At 40.0% G+C, this 22,920-nt stretch overlaps 2 protein-coding genes across 2 annotated transcripts in view; one reads left to right on the top strand and one right to left on the bottom strand.

Annotated features, from left to right (window-relative positions):
* Positions 1 to 22,920, bottom strand: part of CNKSR2 (connector enhancer of kinase suppressor of Ras 2) — a 287,354-nt gene that overhangs the window by 169,287 nt on the left and 95,147 nt on the right. The window contains exon 6 of the mRNA XM_006899544.1: positions 1,906 to 1,965. Coding sequence (XP_006899606.1) covers positions 1,906 to 1,965 — 60 coding nt within the window. The remainder of the gene's footprint in view (positions 1 to 1,905; positions 1,966 to 22,920) is intronic.
* LOC102873596 (60S ribosomal protein L12-like) lies at positions 18,208 to 18,814 on the top strand. The gene has a single exon (XM_006899526.1). The coding sequence runs from the start codon at positions 18,287 to 18,289 to the stop codon at positions 18,812 to 18,814; it is 528 nt and encodes a 175-aa protein (XP_006899588.1). The 5' UTR covers positions 18,208 to 18,286.

The following is a 22,920-nucleotide window of genomic DNA, read 5'->3' as shown; positions in this document are numbered from 1 at the left end:
GCAAGCACAATTAAATGAACTATTAATAGACAATTCCTAAATTTTTATTTCAACCATGCCTTCATTTATGAAATAGTACGAAATGATTAATGAGTAAGGCATAATGCTCAACTGTCTTTTACTTACAGATCCCACACAATAGAAGTCTATTCCTATCAATTTCTCAGGAAACTGATAAAAAAAGGTTCTAATTTCTGTGATTGCTTCTGATTTCACTTGGCAACATTTAATATTTTCCCTTTGTCCATTAAACTTTCACTATTTGTTTATACAGATAAATCCTAACTGGATGCTCAGTCTTTTGGGGCAACAAGCTCCAAATTTTTAAATGAATTTTAAAAATTCTTCTAATACTTAATCCCATGTCAAGAGAACCTAAGACTTGAAAAGAAGTTTATTAAATGAATAAATGAATAATGAAATGAATGTACAAATAAATAAAAAATTATCAGTGGCAACAGTCTAGTTTACAGTACCTTACTGCATTTAAAAAGTTCACAATAGTATTTAATTGATATTCTTGATCTCCAGATGACTGTCAATACTTAGTGTCAAGTTCTGAAAGCACTACTGGAATTCACCTGATGCATATTCACAAGAAACCAAGTGACGTATGTGGTAAAAAAGTCAACAAATGATTAAAATAATAACGGAATTAGATTACTAGAGTGTTGATTTTTAAAAAGAAAAGTCTGGTGAAATGTTGAGATCAATAAGAACTTCAGATTAAACTTATTTAACTTCATTCTTTTCTTAAGGAGCATTCCAAAAATATGTAATGTGTCAGAATCTCTATAAAGCTCAGCACCTGCTTATAAAAGAGAACGGAAATCTAGGATAATCAAATGCAGCAATACAGATTTATTATGCTATTAAAATCAATCATTGAGCACGTTAATGCCTACCATGACCATTACAAGATATAGCATCATCTTTCACATTTGTTAGGGTACTAAATTTCTTTAACAACTTAATAAGATATATAGGGTAAGTAGTATAATTTTCATTTATAATCAAAAAAACTGATATAATGACAGGGTGACTTGCTAAAAATTACACTGCCTTTAAAAAGCTGAACTGGTTGTAGGACCTAGATCTGGGAACTTTTGGCCCACTGCTTTCAGGTTGTTCTCAAACTTTAGCATGTGTCACAGTCATCTGTTAAAACAGAGGTCTTGTTCAGAAACAAAGACTGAGTCCCAGAGCTTCAGATTCAACAGGTGAGGATGGGGCATAATAATATGCATTTGTTAACAAGTTCCCAGGGAACTTCAAGGAATCATTGGCCACTCTGAGGGAACCTGCAAGAGCTGAAGCTGAATTTTACTGCAAGAATTCAGGAAGCCTGCTGTGTCTGATGTTCCTTTCTTGTTTTAGGTTCTTAAAATACTTGACAGATGGAAGTTGGTTCTTTTAGATTTCACAACAACTTGTCATGAACCAGAAAATACTTAACAAAGACAAATTTGACCATGAATAGAAACTATTTACTTTTAGTAAATAGTTATTATATTAAACAGGTCCTTGGAGAGGGACATCATGCTTGGTAGGGTAGAGGGACAGTGCAGGAGGGGAAGACCCTCTATGAGGTGGATTGATTCAGTGACTGGGGTACTCGGGATGGGTGTGTCAGAGGCAATGCGATTGGCACAGGATAGAGCAGGGTTTAGGGCTGTTGTACATAGGGTCGCTATGAGTCGCAAACGACTTGACGGCACATACAACAACAACATATTAAACTAAATGACTGAAATTCTTCTGAAACCTACACTTTCTCAGTCTGTCCTTTTAGTTTTAGTTTTCTCATGTTACAAAAAAAAATCTCAATTATGTGAGATACATAAGCTGTTAAACAATAAAAGGGGGAAATATACATAAAAAATTTGAAATGCTGTTACTACTTACATTTTCTGTGGTTCCAGTAATAACATGCAGGCCATCATATGTTGATTTAATATACATACCCTAAGAAAAAGATACAGCATCAGAAAAACTGGTGAAGTAACTGGAATATTTTAAGGTACATTATAATTTCACTTATAAAACACCAAAATTACTCTATAGATGTCAAGATGTCACATGTCCAGAAGTAAAAATGTCACACATTCAAGATTCAATGATGTGGTCATTGAGCTACTGAAAGCATCCTATTTTAATGTTCTGATTTGAAAGTTTGTGGGAAGAGGTGTGTCCTCTTCATTGCTGTAAAGTTAAAAGTGATTCATAGCTGACACTCCAGTGGGTTTCCAAGGGAGGAAACTGCCCATCTCCTCCCTTGAGTGGGAAGAAACTGTCCATTTTTCTCTAAGGAACATATCTTTCTCCTGAGGAAACTGCCCATCTCCTCCTGCTCCAATGGAAGAAGACTTCTTATCTTTCTTCTGAGAAACCCTGGAGGATTCAACACCTTAGGTCAGCAGTACAACTTCCTGTGGACTATGTCACCACAGCTGTCAATATAATAAAATCTACTTGATGAATAAATTACCTGAGATTTACAAAATGCAGCATGATAACTCAATATTCTTAAGACAGACCCTACTTCATGCCCCCTCAGAAGTCCATATTATATGTTCTTTGGAAAAATAAAAGCTTATAATAGTAGAGTAAACTACAGTCAACTATTGTGCCATTACTTTCTTGAAATTTACACATTTTTAGATTTCTACAGTGCCAATAAATTACAACTAAAATGTGGACATTTAGTAATTTACTTGAAAGAAAAAAATGACAATAAAAAATTATTTCTACTAAAAAAAGGTCAGACAGAAAAGCACAAAGTACTAGACGGCAAGTGGTCTAATTCTGCTTAATTATTCCTCTGTGTAAAACAACGAGCAAAGAGTACAACCAATAGGTGTTGTTTTTGTGGTTAGCTGCTGTCAAATAGACTATGACTAATAGCAACTCTATGACCACTCCTTAACTGTGTGACACGCTGTAGTCCACTGTTGCAGTCATTCTATCACTCCTCCCTTTTGCTGACCCTCCAACTTTCCAAGTATGATGTCTCTCTCCAAGGAAAAGCCACTCCTAGTAAGACATCCAGATGAAGCTTTCTCATCTTTTCTTCCAAGCAGCACTCTGGCTGCACTTTCTCCAAGACATATCTGTTTGTTCTTTTGTCAGTCCATGGGATACTCAGTACTCTTCTAAAACCACAGTTCAAAGGCATTAATTCTTCCATCATCCTTAGTCATTGTCTAGCTCTAAGATGCATATCAAGGAATTGAAAAGACCATAGCACACTTTAGTTCTCAAACTAATTTGAATAATGATCATATATAATACAGCTGATGGTCTTGTTCCCTACAATGAACACTATAAAGGAATTTAATGAATCAAAACACACAAATAAAACTATATTTTAAAGCCAGCAAATAATAACATTTCAAAAACATTTTGGATATGGATTTTCAGCAGCTAATCCAAAGGCAGTTCAGATCTACCATCAGTTCTTTAGGCAAAAGATGAGTAATCTCCAGTGTGGTTCACAACCTTGAAACCCAATGGAGGGGGAGCTATGAGTTAGGTCCAACTCAACAACAAAGAGTATTTCAAAGCATCTCATTTATTTTACCCTTGTGTCTTGTTAATGAAGTTTTAATAATTACAACCAATCATCTGTTCACTTTTGAATTAGGAATTGAACTCACTGCCATGATTCAACCTTCAGATAAACAAAAGACAGGCAAATAAGGAGAACAGTAACATAAGGAAGGTCTACTCTTTGGAACAACCAAGCACTGGAGTTAAAAAAGGCCAACACAACACTTGTCCAGGGATAAAGTTCAGGGGAAGGGAAAGTAAAGAAGAAAAAATGGTAACTTGAACACAAGAGGAAGTGGGAGATTAAAAGATATCTGTAGTTTTGTGAGGGTTATCAATATCATGAAACAAAATATATATGAACTGTGGAACAGAAAACCAATTTTCTCTGGAAAGTTTCAATCAAATCACAGTTAAAAATTAAATTATGAGTGTCTGAAAGCAGAGAGTACCATAAGAATGTCTATATGTGTTTCATTGATTATGCAAAGGCATTTGACTGTGTGGATCAAGACAAACTGTGGCTGACTCTGAGAAGAATGGGAATCCCAGAACACTTGATCGTGCTAATGCGAAACCTGTACTTGGACCAGGAGACAGTCATCAGAACAGAGTGAGGAAACACTGCATGGTTCAAAATTGGGAAAGGTGTACGCCAGGGATGTGTCCTATCTCCACACCTTTCAATCTATATGCAGATTATTTGGGAGGCTGGGCTCTATGAGGAGAAATGTGGCATCAGGATTGGAGGAAGACTCATCCACAATCTGCGTTATGCAGATGACACAAGCCTGCTTGCTGAAACTGAGGAGGACTTGAAGCGCTTCCTGCAGAAGGTCAGGAATTGCAGCCTTATATCAAGAAAACAAAGATTTTCACCACTGGGCCAATTGGTATCATCATGATGGATGGTGAACAGATTGAAATTGTCCATACCTTTCATTTGCTCGGCTCCACAATCAACACTCTTAGCACCATCAGCCAGGAAACTAAAAGGCATATCGTGATGGGAACGTCTGCTGTTAGGAACCTCTCCAAAGTACTGAAGAGCAACTATGTAAGTCTGGAGACTAAGGTGCACCTGATACAGGCCATGGTACATGCAATCACTTGCAAAGCATCAGAGAACAGGACAATGACAAGGGATGATAGAAGGAGAATTGATGCCTTTGAGCTGTGATGTTAGATAAGAATATTGACTATACCATGAACTGCTAAGAGAATGAACAGGTCTGTCCTGGAGAGAGTGAAACTCCTTGGAGTAGGATTCTGAAGCTTCATGTGACATACTTTGGACATGTTGCAAGGAAGGACCAGTCCAACAACAACATGAGTAGTGCTGTTGTTATGTGCTATTGAGTTGACTAACACAGTAACTCTATTAAAAATAAGATGGAAGCCTGTTTTATTGTGAGCCATCCTAATAATCTCCATCATGTCCAAGACCACTGTTGCAGTTACTGTGTATGTGAATGTTGTTGTTGTTGATGCTGTCATGTGTTGTCGAGTCTCCTGCGACTCACAGCGACCCTATGTACAATAGCCCTAAACCCTGATCTATCCTGTGCCAATCTCAATGTCTCTGACATACCTACACCCATTACCCTAGTCACTGAATCCATCCATCTCACTGAGGGTCTTCCTCTCTTGCACTGCCCCTCTTACCCTCTCAAGCATGCAGTCCCTCTCCAAGGCCTGGTCCCTCCTTTCGAAATGTCCAAAGTAGGTCAGCTGAAGCTTCAGAATTCTCGCCTCCAAGGAGCAGTCTGGTCTGACTCTCTCTAGGATGAACCTGTTTGTTGTCTTAGCAGTTCTTGGTATATTCAATACTCTGCTTCAATACCACAAGTCAAAGGCATCAATTCTCTTTCTCTCATCCCTAGTCATTGTCCAGCTCTCTCATGCACAGCATGTGAATACTAATGGGAATTTAAAGGGGGGAAAATCACTAAAAAGGATTTATAGTTTAAGTATTAAAATACATATTTTTTTTAAAAGAGAAGATACTAGATTAAATGAATGACGTTTCTTCCTCTCAAAGATGCTACTGCTTTGAATTCTCACTAGGGGGAAAAAATCACAAAATTTACCTACAAAAATGCTTTGCATCTGAAAATACTGATTTCATAAGTGAAAAATGCTAATTTCAATGAACTCTAAATCTGAAATCTAAAGGACTGAACAGCAGCCAAGAATGTCATTTAAGAAAAAGCACACATTTAGCACTATAAGCAGCAATTTCAATAATGTTAATTTCCCAAAGCTATTCAAGTTAGCTATATGCTTCCCAACCAAATCCCTACATCTGTCTCTGGCTACTCACTCAATTAAAAGAGTATTCTCAAACCAAATCCACTAGTTTCTGCTTTTGAGTTGATTCGAACTTACAGCACACAGGACAGAGTAATACTGCCCCATAAGGTGTATGAGGTAAGTCATCTTTCTCCCATGGATTTCTGGAATAATGGTGGGTGTGAATCACCAATCATTTTGGAGCTGTCAAACACTTAAACCTTGTGCCACCTGGGTTTCTAAATGTATGTTTTATAAAGCAATAACCCCACTGTCAGTGAGTTAATTTTGACTCATGGTGATCCTTCATTGAGTTTCTCAGGCTATCTTTAAAGGAGGAGACTGTTCATTTCACTCATGTGGAAAGGATGATAGATTCGGACCCCTGACATTTCATTTGTACTTTAGCACATCACCTACAATGCCATTTGAATAAGTATGTTTTCATGAAAATAAAGTAATAGATAAAACAACTCAAACTCATTGAAGTCAAGAACTAACTCATAGCTGAAGGTTTCTCAGGTGGTAAATCCTATGGGAGGAGATATCCCATCTTTCTCTTGAGAAGATGTTGGTGGATTCAAACCACTGGACACGAGTGACCTTTGAGACTGTTGCACAACTCCTCATGGACATGGCTACCATAGCTCCCTATAGATAAAACAAGAAATACAAAGCCAAGAAGTTTCAAGGTTTACAGTACAGAACTACTTAAGAATTCACTGGGAAAGCTTTATAGTCTTCACAAGTATTTGCTATGCATCAGAGAGCTGGATGATGACTAAGGATGAAAGAAGAATTGATGTCTTTGAATTGTGGTGCTTGTTAAGAGTACTGAACATACCATGGACCAAATAGGTCTGTCTTAGAGAGGGTGAAACCAAGTTTCTCCTTGGAGGCTAGGATTTTGAAGGTCCATATCACATACTTTGGGCACATGGCCAGGAGGGTCCAGTCCTTGGAGAAGAACATCATACACAGAAGGGTGGAGGGGGAGCACAAGAAAGGAAGACCTCTGATGAGATGGATTGATACAGTAACTGGGGCAATGGGGGTAGGTGTGTCAGAGTCAGTGAAACTGGCTCAGGACAGGGCAGGCTTCAGAGCTGTCATACATAAGGCTGCTATGAGTTGAAGGTGACTCGACGGCACACAACAGGTGATACAAGCTATTTGTGATATCCCGAAGGCTGGCAGTTTGATTCTACCCAGCAGGGCTGTAGAAAAATGCCTGATGATTTTTTTAAATAACAATTACAGCCAAATTATGCTGAGTGAACTAACTTAGTTTCATATGGATAAATACTGCTTATGTTCCCATTCCAAAGAAAGGTGACCTGACAGAGTGCCAAACTTATGGAACAATATCATTAATATCACATGATACCAAATTCTTGTTGTTGTTGATTGCTTTTGAGTTGAGCATGACTCATAGCGACCATATCCACCTCCTAAACAACATGCCTCTGGAAACTCTATGAACTTTGAAATATGTTAATGAAAGCAGGAGTCTGCTGAAAATTATACAAAAACTACTGTTAAGACCACATTGACAGAAAAGTGTCAGAAGTGCAGGCTGGGTTTAGAAGAGGCCAGGGTACTAGGATTATTATACCTATGCCTTCTCGGTCTTTTGGCTAAGATCAAATATAGGATCATTATAGCTAATGTTAGATGGATCTTGACTGAAAGCAGAGAGTACCAGAGGAATATCTATCGGTGATTTATTGACTACGCAAAGGCATTTGACTGTGTGGGTCACAACAAACTGTGGCTAACTCTGAGAAGAATGGAAATCTCAGAACACTCAATTGTGTTTATCTGAAACCTATACTTGGACCAGGAGGTAGTCGTCAGAACAGAGCAAGGAGACATTGCACGCTTCAAAATTGGGAAGAGTGTTTGCCTGGTATGTGTCCTATCTCTATACCTTTTCAAACTGTATGCGGAACAGATTATAGGGGAGGCTGGGCTAATGAGGAGAAATGTGGAATCAGGACTAGAGGAAGACTCATCAACAATCTGCATTATGCAGATGACACAATCCAGCTTACTGAAACTGAGAAGGACCTGAAGCACTTGCTGCAGAAGGTCAAGGTTGCAGCCTTAGGTATGGACTGAAGCTCAACATCAAGAAAACAAAGATTCTCACCACTGGACCAATTGATCATGATGCATGGTGAGGAAAATGAAATTGTTAACAGCTTCAGTTTGCTTGGCTTCACAATCAACACTCTTGGTACTAGCAACCAGAAAATTAAAAGATGAAATTCATTGGGGAATTCTGCTGTCAGAGGTCTCTCCAGGGTTCTGAAGAGCAACGATGTCAGTCTGGATACTAAGGTGTGTCTGATTCAGGTCATAGTCTTCACAGTTACTTGCTATGCATCAGAAAGCTGGACAACAACTAGAGATGATAGGAGAATTGATGCCTTTGAGCTCTGGTACTGAAGAAGAGTACTGAATATACCATGGATTGCTAGGAGAACAAATAGGTTCATCCTAGAAAGGGTGAAATCAGGCTTCTCCTTGGAGGGAAAAATTCTGAAACTTCATCTGCCATACGTTGGGCATGTTGCAAGGAGGGCCAGTCCTTGGAGAAGTATATCATGCTTGGGAGGGTGGAGGGACAGCACAAGAGAGGAAAACTGTCGATGAGATGGACTGATTCAGTGACTAGGGTAAAAGGGTAGGGGTGTCAGAGACAGTAAGGTTGGCAAAGGATAGAGCATGGTTTAGGGCTGTTGCACTTGGTGTCACTATGAGTCACAAGCAACTGGACAGCACATTATTGTAAAAACAGAAGGATAACAAGTAATACATGTATGGGGATCCAAAGGGAGAAGGGAGTGGGAACAGAGGGATGGAGGGGCAAGGGGGGAATCATAGGGTTCTAAAATTTGATGGGTGGAATGAGGGGTGGATAAAAGAAATGGGAAAGATTCAGTGGGGATCTGGAAAGACAGGATAATAATGGTGGGCATTATTCAATGTTGATTAATTTTATAAAGCATAAGGAATGAGAATGATTTTATGAAGCACAATGTTGTGAAACAATGTTTATGAACTTTGTATGCCAACAACTGTAAAATAATTTTAAAAAAGTACAGCCAAGAAACCCTATGAAGCAGTGCTACTCCAACACATGGGGTCACAATGAGCCAGTATCAACCAAAAAAACAAGATTTGGTTGTGGTTTGCATAGGCTTTTAATTCCAAAAGATCAATATATCGAAAATCCTCCGAAGCTACTCTTCAGAATCTTCTGCTCAGCACTTTTATGTCAGCATGTTTTCCATTTGTTTTGGCTTCTTGACGCTCCAGTGTAATTTTCAGAGTTTCATCTGACATCCATTTTGATTTTTTTCTTTCTCTTGTTTTTGTAATGATCGTTTGCTTTCTTCATGGTAACATCTCATATCTCATCTGGTCTTTGATCACTGGTGTTCAATGCCTCAAACCTATTCCTGAGATGATCTTGAAATTCAGATGAAATAGATTCAAGATCACATCTTGGCTCAGAAAGTTGGAAATAGAAATAACATTTGATCCAGCTGAGAGCCGTGACTCCAAAAGATGTGTGTACAGCCATGTTTACTGTCATATTATTCACAATAATGAAGAGATGGAAGCCGTCCAAGTGCCCATCAACAACTGGATAGAAAACTGAGGGCACATTCACACAATGGAACATTATGCAGCACTGAAAAACAAAGAATTTGAAAACCTCTACATAACATTGATTAGTCTGAAAGACTTTGAGAGAAATATCTCAGTTACAAATAAGAAGTTATTTTTTATGTTATTAGTACAGAGCTTTGTGTTTTATTCATAGTAACATAATAAAAAGAATAAAGGTAAAGAATCCAATAGAAAAATGGGCACAGGATATGAACAGGCACTTCACCGAAGACGACATTCAGATGGCTAACAAGCACATGAAGAAATGCTCAAAATCCCTAGCCCTAAGAGAGATGCAAATTAAAACAACTATGAGATCTCATTTCACCCCAGTCAAAATAGCAAAATTTAACAGAACAGCAAGCAACAAATGCTGGTGAGGTTATGGAGAAACTGGAACCCTGATTCACTGTTGGTGGGAGTGTAAAATGGTGCAACCCCTGTGGAAAGCAGTATGGCGCTTTCTCAAAAAGTTGCAAATAGAGATACCATTTGACCCAGCAATTCCACTACTGGGAATATACCCTGAAGAGACCATAGCTGACATCCAAGCAGATATATGCACACCCATGTTTATTGCAGCTTTGTTCACAATAGCAAGGAGTTGGAAACAACCTAAGTGCCCATCAACAAACGAATGGCTAGAGAAGCTGTGGTATATTTGCACAATGGAATACTATGCTGCATTAAAAAACAAGGAACTCATGCAATATTATTCAAAATGGTTGACTCTGGAGAACATTATGCTGAGTGAAATATCCCAGTCACAAAAGGACAAATATTACATGATGCCACTGTTGTAGAATGGGACTGTCCTTGGGGTTGGGGAGAGACTGAGTAAGATGGGTTCAATAATGTATACTGCACTGAAACAGAGGAGGGAGAAAACTGTTTAAAACAGATCTATAACTAGGTATTTCTGTCATCACAGGAGTCTAGAGCGAGGGCTGCATGGTGGAGGGGACCTGGGGGAGGGTTTGTAAAACAATGAAAGAATCTTTTCTTTTACTTTTCCATAATTTTTGACTCATGTACTTATAATTTGTTAGTCAAATTTGTGTCTTCTAGGTTGCAACACCCCCATGATACATCTTCAAGGATATGAACATGTACGGCCAAGCACAATCAATAAGAGTGCATCTAAATTCCAAAATCAATCTCCATAACAGTCTATGTGTTTCCTACTGCCAAAGGGGCCCTTTAGAGTAGTGAAAGAAGATCTTCACCCTGAAACCCACAGCGTCCCTTTTCAGCAGGAAGTAGCTAAGAGAATACGCCATCCCCTTTTCCTTATGACTCAGGGTGAAGTCTCTCTCAGGGAGGAGTGATAGGGAATGGCAAAGGACACACTGACAAAGAAGATTAATCAGAACTGGCTTTGACAAGCACTGTGGCATTTGGACAAGAACAAACTGGGAGGAGGGCAGAGAGAATGGTGCAACAATGAATGAATGGAAACCCAACATCTCTGTAAATGTTTATGAAAATTAATAAAATATAATTACAGAAAAAAAATTTTAAAAAAGGATAGTTTGTGTGGGCTATTTTAACTCCAAAGGGCAGATTGGGAGGACAAAGCAAAGTATTATATAAAGGAATGTGCAGAGAGCTGGAATTAAAAGGGAAGAATTTGCTCTGCATTTCTCAAGAAAACCAAATTTAAGCCTTGTGTCACAATATTGAAATGTTATGGGGAATATATTGAATGATGCAGAAAATATCAAAAGAAGATGGAAGAAATACACAGAATTACTGTATCAAAAAGAACCAACTGACACTTAAAAATTTCAGGAAGTACCATATGAAAAGGACCTAATGTTAATGAAGGAGAAAGTGGAAGTTGTATTGAGGGCATTGGCAAAAAAATAAGGCCCTAGGTATCACTGAAATACCAATTGACTTGTTTCAATTAACAGATGCAGCCTTGGATGCACCAGTCTATGCCACTAAATTTGGAAAATGTCTGTCTGATCAACAGATTGGAAGAGGTCCTTATTTGTTCCCATTCTCAAGAAAGGGGATCTGACTGAATGTGAAAACTATCGAACAATATCATTAATATCACATGCAAGCAAAATACTGCTGAAGATCATTAAAAAATGGCTAGAACAGTACATAGACAGGAAACGGCCAGAAGTTCAAGCAGGATTTAGAAGAAATCATGGCACCAAGGATATCACTGCTGATGTTAGACAGATCCTGGCTAAAAGTAAAGATTATCAGAAGAATGTCTACTTGTGCTTTATTGACTACACAAAGACATTTGACTATGTGGATCATACCAAGTTGTGGCTGGCATTGAGAAGAACGGGAGTCCAAGAGCACTTAATTGTGCTAACATGAAACCTATACCTGGACCAGGAGGTTTTTGTGCAAACAGAGCTGGGGAACACTGCATGGTTTAAAATTGAGAAGGGAGTATGTTAGGATTGTATTTTATCTCCATACCTATTTAATCTGTATCCTGAGCAAATTATTTGAGAATCAGGCTCTATGAAGAAGAGTGTGGGTAGCATCAGGATTGGAGGGAGACTCATCAATAACCTGCATTATGCAGCTGGCACAACCTTGATTGCTTAGAGTGAGAAGGACCTGAAGCACCTGTTGCAAAAGATCAAGGAATGCAGCCTTCTGTATGGACTGCATCTCAATTTCAATAAAACAAAGATTCTTACCATTGGTCAAATAGGCAAAATCATGATGTATGGAGAGGAGACTGAAACTGTCAATAGCTTCATCTTGCTTTGATTCACAATTCACACCCTTTGTACCAGCAGTCAAGAAATAAGGAGACACAATGCACTGGGAAAATCTGCAGTTATAGATATCTCCAAATTATTGAGGAGTAATGATGACAGTTTGAGGACTAAAGTGCCTCTGATTTAGTCTATAGTCTTTCTGATCACTCGCTATGCATCTAAGAGCTGGACAATGAATAAGAATGATAGAAGAAGAATTGATGTCTCTGAGCTGTGATGTTGGAGAAGAGCAATGAACATTCCAGAGATGGCCAAGAGAACAGATATGTGTCTGAGAGGGTGCAGCCGGGGTGCTCTTTGGAGGCAAGAATGATGAGGCTTTGCCACTCATACTTTGGTCTTCTTGCTAGGAGGAGCTATTCCACAGAGGACGCGATGCTGGGCAGGGTGGAGGGTTGGCGAAGGAAAGGAAGACACTCGACTAGCTGGATTGGCATGGTGATTGCTGCAATGGGCTCCTGTGTGTCAGGAAGTGTGAGGATGGCACAGGATAGAACAAGGCTCAGATCTTTTGTTCAAAGGGTCGCTCAATGACACCTAAAAACAACATGTCTAAAATACTGATATCAGTTCCAAACATGGCTGAGTTTAGATCTGTAATTTGAAATATAATCAAAAGATAATAATTTTTCTTATATGAAAGTTTATAATTTTGTATAAAATATTTAAACTTTTGGATACAAAATATGAACAGAAATCAAATGCTAAAGTGACTTGTAGTTTATGGTATGACTACACGGAAATATTTAGTTTTAAGCTGGTAACAGTATATAAAGTCCTTACTTATTTTTTATGTTTATATTTCTGTACTGGGAAAAAGAACTGCAATGTTTTTGGGTATGTGGCCAGGAGAGATCGGGCCTTGGAGAAGGACATCATGCTCGGAAGGGTGGACGGACAGTGAAGGAGAGGAAGACCCTGGATAAGATACTGGATACAGTAACTGGGGCAATCAATGGGTGTTGGTGTGTCAGAATTCATGAGACTGGTTCAGGACAGGGAAGGGTTCAGAGCTGCTGTATATAGGGTCACTATGCATCACAGGTGACTCAATGGTACATAACAACAATAACATACTATGACAGGTTTGGAAGCAGGAGTGGAATAAACTTCCTAAACAACATGCCTCTGAAAACTCTATGAACTTTGACAAATGTCAATAGCTGTAGCCCCTTCAGGTCTTTTGTTTGTAGGGTCGCTATGAGTTGTGCTTGACCTGAAGGCAATCAACAACAACTATAGTTTCAGATCCATTGTTCATAAGGTCAGTGAGTGGTAGTTAACTTGACAACACATAACCACATAATAAAACTTTAAAAAAAAGTATTGGAAAAAACGCCTGGCAATCATTTCTCAGGAATTAACAGGATGACCTCAAATTTACAAATAATATTAAAATATATCTGTTAGAGGTAAATATCAGGGCTGTGAAGTTGCTCTCCCTCCCTTTCCCCAGAACAGCCACAGTAATGATCAAAGCAGCAGCTGCAACTCTATTTATCTGTTAGAGCTGCACAACTATTTTAGCTCCCTTTCCCAGGAATAACTAACTATCCACGACTCCCAACCTGCTCTCTTAACTGGCACTGAGCTGCTGCAAACATCCTAATTCCTCAATTTCCTTGTTAGACAGTATAAAACTCCACCCTAGTAGGGGCTGTTTTCTGCTTTAGAGCCTACCCCTCAGTTTCTTCTCAATAAACTATCTTTTTTTGGCCTTAAATGGGTACTGTTCTTTCTTGGCCTTAAATGGGTTCTGTTCTTTCTTGGCCACATTACATACATTTCTGGTTCTGTATCTGCCAGGAGGCAACAATCCCTGATTCTCTTTCTTTCTCTCGCCACCTGCTTGGAGTCTGCCCTGATTCCCTATTAAGATTCTCAGGAAACTGCGAAACTGGCTTCTGTCTTTCCTCTATATGTAACCTGTCCCTCTTTTCTTGCCTCAACGCACCTAGGATGTGCTGAACTGTCCTAATTCTTTTCACTCTGCTAAGGGCTTGATTAGCGTCCTGACTTCCTCTCTTTGAACTACTGAGAGGACACCTTTCTCTGGGGCTTTCTGTCTTTTGCCACTGCTGGCCTTGCTAACAATACCAGACTAAATTGGAGTAAGTGGTGGCAGTTCTCCTCTCTCAGGTCTCTTGCTCTCTTCAGACTCTAAAAGTTCTAGCACTAGGCTAGGCAGATCTCTCAGCCACCTGAGCCAGTCTTTTCCAATGCTGGAGATGCCCACATTGTAAGGACACCTTGTTCTTGTGAGGACAAAAGGAAATTAAGGGAAATTAAGTCTCTCTCACTCTCTGGGAACCCCCACTACATATCCCTCTATAATCATGGGAGCCAACCAATCCTGCCCTTCTCGGTACACCCTTCTGCTCCCTTGACACAATCTTACTGAAAGAACATGACATAGCCAAAATAGCAATTAAATAATAGGTCTCAATAGCCCTAAAATTTGACACTTGAATTCAATAGTCTCAGAGACTTCGACAATGTCTACCGACACAATGGCAAATGGTCAGAAATCCCCAAAACCCAGGCCTTCTTTGCTCTCTGCTCCCTGTAATAATCTCTCTCTTTCATAACTGCTGCTCTCTGTCCTCCTCTGTCAAAACTTCTGTACCTAGAAAATTCTTTTAACTCTTTCTAAGCCCTCTTTCCTTTCCAATCAAAAATATCTCACCTTTGATCTCGCTGATCTCTCAGAATGCCCCAACGCTTCTGCTCTCCTGCCTCTGCTATAAGCAAAAGTTGCCTCACCACAGAAGGACCTCTCCACGTCCACCTCAGACTCAAAGCCTTTCTCCTTTTTTCCTCTCCTCTGGCCTCTCCCAGACTCAGCCAGGAACTGCAGCCAAACTTTCTCACTCTCCACTTTTCTCTCTCCCTCTATACACATCCTGTTCAGATTTCTAGGTGTGTTTAAAAAAAATAAATAAACCCTTTTACAACTAAAATATCACTTTCTTCCTTTTTCAACTCTGACCTTCAGGAAAAACATCACCTCCTCTCCTTCTCTGATCATACCCAGCAGATACTTTTGCATACCATCCTCCCTCCAGTGCTCCAGCCAAATACACACAGGCAAATCCATCAAGTTCCTACTCCCTCCCCTCCAGCCTTTAACACTGGCACAGCCTTGCTGGCTCAAGTAGTGCCCCTTCCCCTGCTTTGCAATAGCATGAGCAGAGAGAATTGTGCAAGCACATATCCTATATTCTTTCTCAGACCTCTTCCAAATAAAAAATCGCTTTGGCTCCTTCTCAACAGACCCAGACACCTATATCAAGGAATTAAAATATTTAACCCAGTCATACGACCTCACCTAATATAGGTGCCTGGTTCTGTTGAGAAGGAGCCAACGCTTTTCCTCAGGAAGTATGGTAGAAGAGAGAGAGTTTGGCTAGTCGCCCAGGCACACATTTATGACCTACACAGAATGGACAACTGCCATCTTGTAGGTGTAGCAGCTGTGCCCTGGGAAATATCCCAACTGGAATTACCAACTTGACATGCCTGGCCATGACCAGCACAACTGCATGGTCACTTGTCTAATAGCTGGAAACTGGATTTAACTCTAGCCCAGTTTTTATCTAGATTAACAGAAATCCTCCAAAAGTACACAAAAATTGACCCCAATTTGGCAGAAGACATAATAGTTGTAAATGTCCATTTTATCTCCCAATCAGCTCCTGATATTTGGAAAAAAAAACTCAAAAAACAAACAAAAAAAAAAAACCAGAAGAAAGGCCTCAAACCCCTCAACAAGATCTTCTGAATATGGCATTTAAAGTCTATAAAAAATAAAGAAGAGCAAGAAAAGGCAGACAGAGGCCATAGAGATAAGGCTAATTACCACCTCCTGGGCAGCGGCCCTTAAAGGCTCTAGTGTTTCAAAAGCACGAGTATCCAGTAAGCCTCCATTTAGGCCCTGCCTTAAGTGTGGAAAAGAAGGTCATTGAGCAAAAAAGTGTTCTACTCCCCGACCTCCACCAGGTCAGGTGTGGAGAAAAGGAAACTGGAAGATAGACTGCCCCTTCTCTTCCCATAAGGAGGGGTTCAGTCCCTTTAGCTCCCCAGTCGACCACTTCCCAGCCAGACCTGAGCCTACCTAGTTTGCCAGGCCTAGCTACTGAAGACTGAAGGGGCCCAGGGCCATCAGGCCCATCAAACATCACCTTGGAAGAGCTTACGGTTCACCGTCAAGCTGCAGTTAAGTCAATCTCCTTTTTAATAGAAATGGGGGCCACTTACTCTGCCCTACCTGAATTTTCAGGTAACCAACTTTCCCCTCACAGATCTCTGTTGCTGGTATTGATGCTCTCGTTTCCTCACCTCTAGCCACTTCTCCCCTCCCCTGCCAAATACAAGGAATACCTTTTTCATATTCCTTCCTCATTTTACCTCGATGTCCCATAGCCCTATTAGGTTGAGACTTACTTAGTGCCAAGGAACAAGCCTCAGAGTCCTAGGACAAAACAAGGGTCCTTCCTTCGCCCCTGTAGCATACCTCTCAAAGCCACTGTTCAAGGCTAGCCCTCCTGCTTCCAAGCATTAGCAGTGGCAGCCTTCCTAGCAAAAGAAAGCAAAAACCTGACCTTTGGTCAACAAACCATTATTCTATCCCTTCAGCAGCTGAAAGACCTCTTGTCATATCAAGCTCTAAAAACTCTCCCCCCTTTGAAACTTCAACTTTTCCATGCTATCTTTTTGTAGTCTCCTGAGTTAACAGTAGACAGCTGTAACTTCAATCCAACACCCTTACTTTCAATTCAAACTATATACTTGCTCATGACTGCTTAGAAAGCTTAACCCCACACTTCAGTCATATCACCAGTACCCCACTTGTCAATCTAGAGGATACTTGGTTCATAGATGGCAGCTCCACTACCTCCCAAGATGGGACCAAGCTTACAGGATATGCCATTTTCAATAATTTCAGGTCTCACTGAAAGTCTCACTCCCTTCCCAAAGGCATCTCTTCCCAGAAAGCAGAACTTGTCACTCTAACTAGAGCTATCACACTAGCCAAAGATCTCAGGGTAAACATATACACTGATTCCAAATATGCCTCTCACATCCTTCATTCACACACAGCCATCTGGAAAGAGCGTGGATTTCTCTCCACAAAAGAGTCACCACCAATCACTAATGCCTCCCTCATATTCCAACTCCTACAAGCAGCTGCCTTCCCAACCCAAGTAGGAGCCATCCATTGCAAAGGCCATCAAATAGGAAAAGACTGCATTTCAAGCCCTTCAACTTGTGAAGCCTTTAGTGTTCTGCCACAATCTACCCACTCTTCTACAATCTATCACTAAATCCTGTCTTGTCTGCTCTGTGACCTCTCCACAAGGGGGACTTTGCAACCTTTCTTTTCCCACTCATCAGTCAAGAAGACTTGTCACAGGTCCTTTTCAGGTACTCCTAACCACTCCCACGGTCGGGAAACTACTTGGAAAATCTCCATGTTTCCATCTCTCCAAGATTAAGAAGACCCATGCCGCCTTCTTCCCACCAGCCTAGAATCCTCTCTGCAACCAAGATTAGTCATCACCCAACTACACCTGCTCCCACTTGGGGCCCACCAATGTCAGATTAACAAAAATTGCAAAAGAAACAGAGACAGACTGTTAAGTAAATTTTTCATGAGCCCTCTCCATTACATTCATCCCACCTGCTAGTATCAATTCTTCCTTGAGAACTCCTAAAAGAATTCTTCCTTTTCCTGGTCTCTATAAATTCCTTTTCCTCATTTCTCTCCTGAGTCTAAGACCTCCATTTATAAGACAATCTTCTCGATTTTCACACCAATGAAATCTCCTTTTTCATCTTCCTTCTAGCCCTCACCCTCTAAATAGAAAGGGAAAAAAGGCATAAAGCCCAAGTCTTAAAAAAAATCCATGAGGCTTTTGGTCTTTCGGCTCGGAGGAGGCCTCGGTGCAACTAACTTTCTTTGGTCGTCCCGCATCTGGGTTCATCTGACACCAGCTGCCTCCGCCATGCTGCCCCAGTTCGACCCCAACAAGATTAAAGTCGTGTACCTGAGGTGTACCGGTGGGGAAGTTGGTGCCACTTCTGCTCTGGCTCCCAAGATCGGCCCCCTGGGTCTGTCTCCAAAAAAGGTTGGTGATGACATTGCCAAGGCAATGTGCCAAGGCAATTGCCAAGGCAATTGCCAAGGTGACTGGAAGGGACTAAGGATTACAGTGAAACTGACCTTTCAGAACAGACAGGCCCAGATTGAAGTGGTACCTTCTGCCTCTGCCCTGATCATCAAAGCCCTAAAGGAACCACCCAGAGACAGAAAGAAGCAGAAAAATATTAAGCACAGTGGAAATATCACTTTTGATGAGATTGTTGGCATTGCCTGGCAGATGCGACACCGGTCTTTAGCCAGAGAACTCTCTGGAACTATTAAAGAGATCCTGGGAACTGCCCAATCTGTGGGCTTCAATGTTGATGGCCGTCACCCTCATGACATCATAGAAGACATCAACAGTGGTGCTGTGGAATGCCCAGCTAGCTAAGGAACTACAGATGAAAATATTTCAATAAAGGATCATTTGTTAACAAAAAAAAAAATCCATGAAAAGATCTCTTCATAAAAAGCGGGCTTCTATTTTCATATTGGCATTTAGTTTGATATTTGCGGTCCTTGTTCTAGTGTTTGCTTACTTCCTTCCCCTAAGAAAAACTGGCTATCTGCCATATTGTTAGAAGCCATCCCTTCTAGCTCTCACACTCTATAACCCAATCTTTACTATGACACTCAAATCTAACCCCCTCCCTAAGTTACTTTTTCTCTGTCTTATAGTCTTCCACCTACCTATTTTCAACCTGCTACTCTGTCTTAACCTATTTACACTCATATTGGTACAAGTCTGCTACTCTCTGTACACTAGCTAGGAGCACTTTCTAGACTGGACAACTAGTAGCTTCCAGTACCTAAAGCTCCAGCATTTTTCATAGACATGCCGTATAATCCAAGTGTTGGACCTACTATACTCATCATGGTGTAAGTGAAAGGGAAGGAGTCCAAGACGAAGATAGACAAAAAGGCAAGAGCAAGTAATAAAATCCATAATAGCCCAAGCCCAAATTACCCCACAACCTTATAAGGGCATTAATCTCTTAGGACTAAAGAAACTCACCCAGCCAGTTGACTCAGAAACCCCTATTAGACATTATTTAAATACCACTTTTCAAATTCTAAGTCATCCCAGCCCAGTACTTGCTAAAGACTGTTGGCTTTGTCTCCCTTTACAATAAAGGACATATGTAGCCACCCCTGTTCCACCTAACTGGACTTCAGAAAATAACACTTTGAACCCTAAAAGAATAACTCTCATGGGTCAGCTAGCAAACAATGTAATACTTCTCCCTACCTCAAATATTACCTGTCTAATTTCAATTAATGGCACAAAAGCAGTAATTATTACTGTAATTATACCCTTTCCTTGTCAAATAATGCCACTCCATACTCTACCTCAGGGGTCTTCTCTATCTATGGCTACTCAACTTACCTCTGCTTACAGATCAACTCAACTGGAGTTTGAGTACATTCCTTTTTAATTCCCAAAATCTCTATACTCACAGTAGACCAAATTAAAAATGCCCTGGACCTCTCTATCAGAAAAAAACCCCCACAAAAACCAAAAAGACAAAACCAGGCCATCATTACCCTATACTCCTAAAAACAAGTCTTGCAGCAGCCATAGAAAACCAACAATAATTTTTCTCCTCTTTTGGAAATTGGCTCTCTAGGTTTTCCCCTTCCTCAGCCCTCTTATAGTAATTTTCTTAATTTTAATGTTTGGTTCTTACCTCATGCGCTTTCTCTCTAGTTTTCTATAGAAGCAGATGAGAGCCTTTGTGAACCACACAGTCTGTGAACTCCTCATATTATCAAATGAGTACCAACCGTTACCGTCCACTGTCACATCTTCCAACTCCACAGCCTAAAATCAACAGCCTTTTTCCTCCTTTAGACTGTCAGCCCCATCCAGCAGGAAGCAATTACAGAAGAAAACCTCGACGGCCTAAATCATGCAACAAAAGGCTGAAATGTCAGGGCTTCAGTGTTGTTCACCTTCCCTTTACCCAGAACAGCCACAGTAATGATCAAGGCAGACTCTGCAACTCTGTTTATCTCTGTTATAGCTGCAAAACGATTTTACCTCCCTTTCCCAGGAATAACTATCCAGACTCCCAGCCTGCTCTCTTATCTGGTACCAAGCAGCTGTAAAGATCCTAAATCCACAATTTGCTTTGAAGACAATATAAAACTCCACTCTAACTTTTAAGTAAGGGCTGGTTTCTACCTTAGTCAGTTTCTCCTCAATAAATGGTCTTTCTTGGTTTGAACTGGGTTCTGTCCTTCCTTAGCAACCTTACAGTAAACTCCAAACGTTATTTTTGTTTTCACTGAAGAAGTATTGAGTATTGTGAAAGGATAAAGAAGAAAAGACAATGAAACAAACAAAATGTACTCAATGGACATAGCAAACTATCATCATCGATCTTCACACCACTAGTGTCTACTTGTTACAATGTGCAGGGACTATCTGAAGTGTTTTATATTTATTTCAAGAAGGACTAATCCCTGAAGAAGGATATCATGCTGAAAAGCTGAGAATGAAAAAGACGACCACCCTCAAAACGAATGGCTGCAGTGACTGCAACAACGGGCTCAAGCACAGCAACAGCGGTCCAGATGGGGCTGGAATGGATAACATTTCATCTGTGGGACACAGACGTTCTATGATTCAGAATCTACTTGATGGCACCCACCAACAACATTCATTTCACAACAGTCTATGTGATGGGAGTTGTTATCCATTTTAGAGACATGGAAATGACACTGTAGCACAGAAACGCTGAGTAGCTTGCCCAAGAGGTAAAGCCAGCTTTCAAGCCTAGGCAATCTAATTCCAGAGTCCATATTCTTAATCACTTCTGCATCTGACCTTCATCTTTTTATTGTTATTGTTGTTGTCTTCGAGTCAAGAATGACTCATAGCCACCCTATGAACAAAAGGCCTGAAACCCCTCTACAAACTATCAACATATATCAAAATTCAGAGTTTCCAGGGGCATGCTGTTTAGGAAAAGGATGCCACTTCTGCTTCTTTTTATTGGAATGTAATATTTGGCAACTGAAGACATTAAAGGAGTTCTGACGGTGTAATGCATAACATGCCTGACTATTAACCACCAGCACCTTCCAGGAAGCATAGATGAGCAGTCTCCATTCATAAAGATTTATAGCCTTGGAGACTGGATAGAACGTTAATATGAGTCAGAATCAACTCAATGGCAGTGACTCTGGTTTGGTGGGTAGGTATTAAAGTCAAGCATTCACTGTTAAATATCTCTCCTAAAAAATCGAGACATCCTTAGCACACATGTAGTATGCAAAATGTACTTCAAAATAAATAGTTTGATATTTTACATGTATATTTTGTTAAGTTTATAAGCTTCATTGATACTTTATTTTACAGTTCACAAAGCATTCCACAGATTTAGTTGAGTACAGCTTAAACCTCAATAGTATAAATCTCCTGTTTAAAGATATTTTACAAATATATTTTACTCATCTCTTCTGACAATTATAAGCAGATTTCTCTCAATAATGTACATTGATTAAGAATTTAAGTTCTTTGACAAGAATTCTAAAGAACTTCATATATCACTACATCATAAACTCTAGTATCACAAAAAAGATGTTTACAAAAGACACTAAAGCTATTAGGATAATACAAAATCATGAGATAATATAGTTAAAATTCTGGAAGTAAATATACGTATTAGAAATTAAAAATAAATTCTTTAAAATATAACTATGTACATGTAGTTATGTGAAATAGCAGGCCTCTGAAAACCCTATGTACAACAGGACACATGTAGATAAGAGAAAGGGCAACTGAGATTGAGCTTTCAAGTATGGAAATACAAAGGAAGAGGAACACTTGTAAGCAGACACTAGTGATTGGGACATGGAAAGTGAGAATTATGAATGTAGGAAAATTAGATATTATTAAGGAAGAAATGGAACTCATAAATATTGATATGGTAGGCATTGGGGAGATGAGATGGACTGGCAAGGGGCAGAGGTGATTAAGAATATGGACTCTGGAATTAGATTGCCTAGGCTTGAAAGCTGGCTTTACCTCTTGGGCAAGCTACTCAGAAGAGACTCTGAAAATTGCACTGGAGCGCAGAGAAGCCAAAGCACAGGGAAGAATTCAAGATACTAAAGATTTGAATAGAAGATTTCAAAAGGCAGCACGGGATGACAATGTAAAATGTCACAATAAAATGTGCAAGGAGTTGGGGTCAGAAAATCAAAAGGGCCGAACGCGCTCAGCAATATTTAAGCTCAAGGAACTGAAGAACAAATTCAAACCTCAAGTTGCTATAATTAAGGATGCTATGTTTTTGTTATTATGTGCCACTGAGTCAATTGCGACTCATAGCGACCCTATGTACAAAAGCCCTAAACGCCATTCTATCCTGTGCCAATCCCGCTGTCTCAAACACGCTCATTCCCACCACTCCACTCACAGAATCGATCCATCTCATCGAGGGTCTTCCTCTCCTGCGCCATCTCTCCACTCGGCCAAACATGATGTCC

This window comes from Elephantulus edwardii, unplaced genomic scaffold (genome assembly GCF_000299155.1).
Source record: "Elephantulus edwardii isolate Elephantulus edwardi_28Jun2011 unplaced genomic scaffold, EleEdw1.0 scaffold00260, whole genome shotgun sequence".
NCBI classification, from domain to species: domain Eukaryota; kingdom Metazoa; phylum Chordata; class Mammalia; order Macroscelidea; family Macroscelididae; genus Elephantulus; species Elephantulus edwardii.
This window is presented reverse-complemented; position numbering and strand designations above follow the sequence as displayed.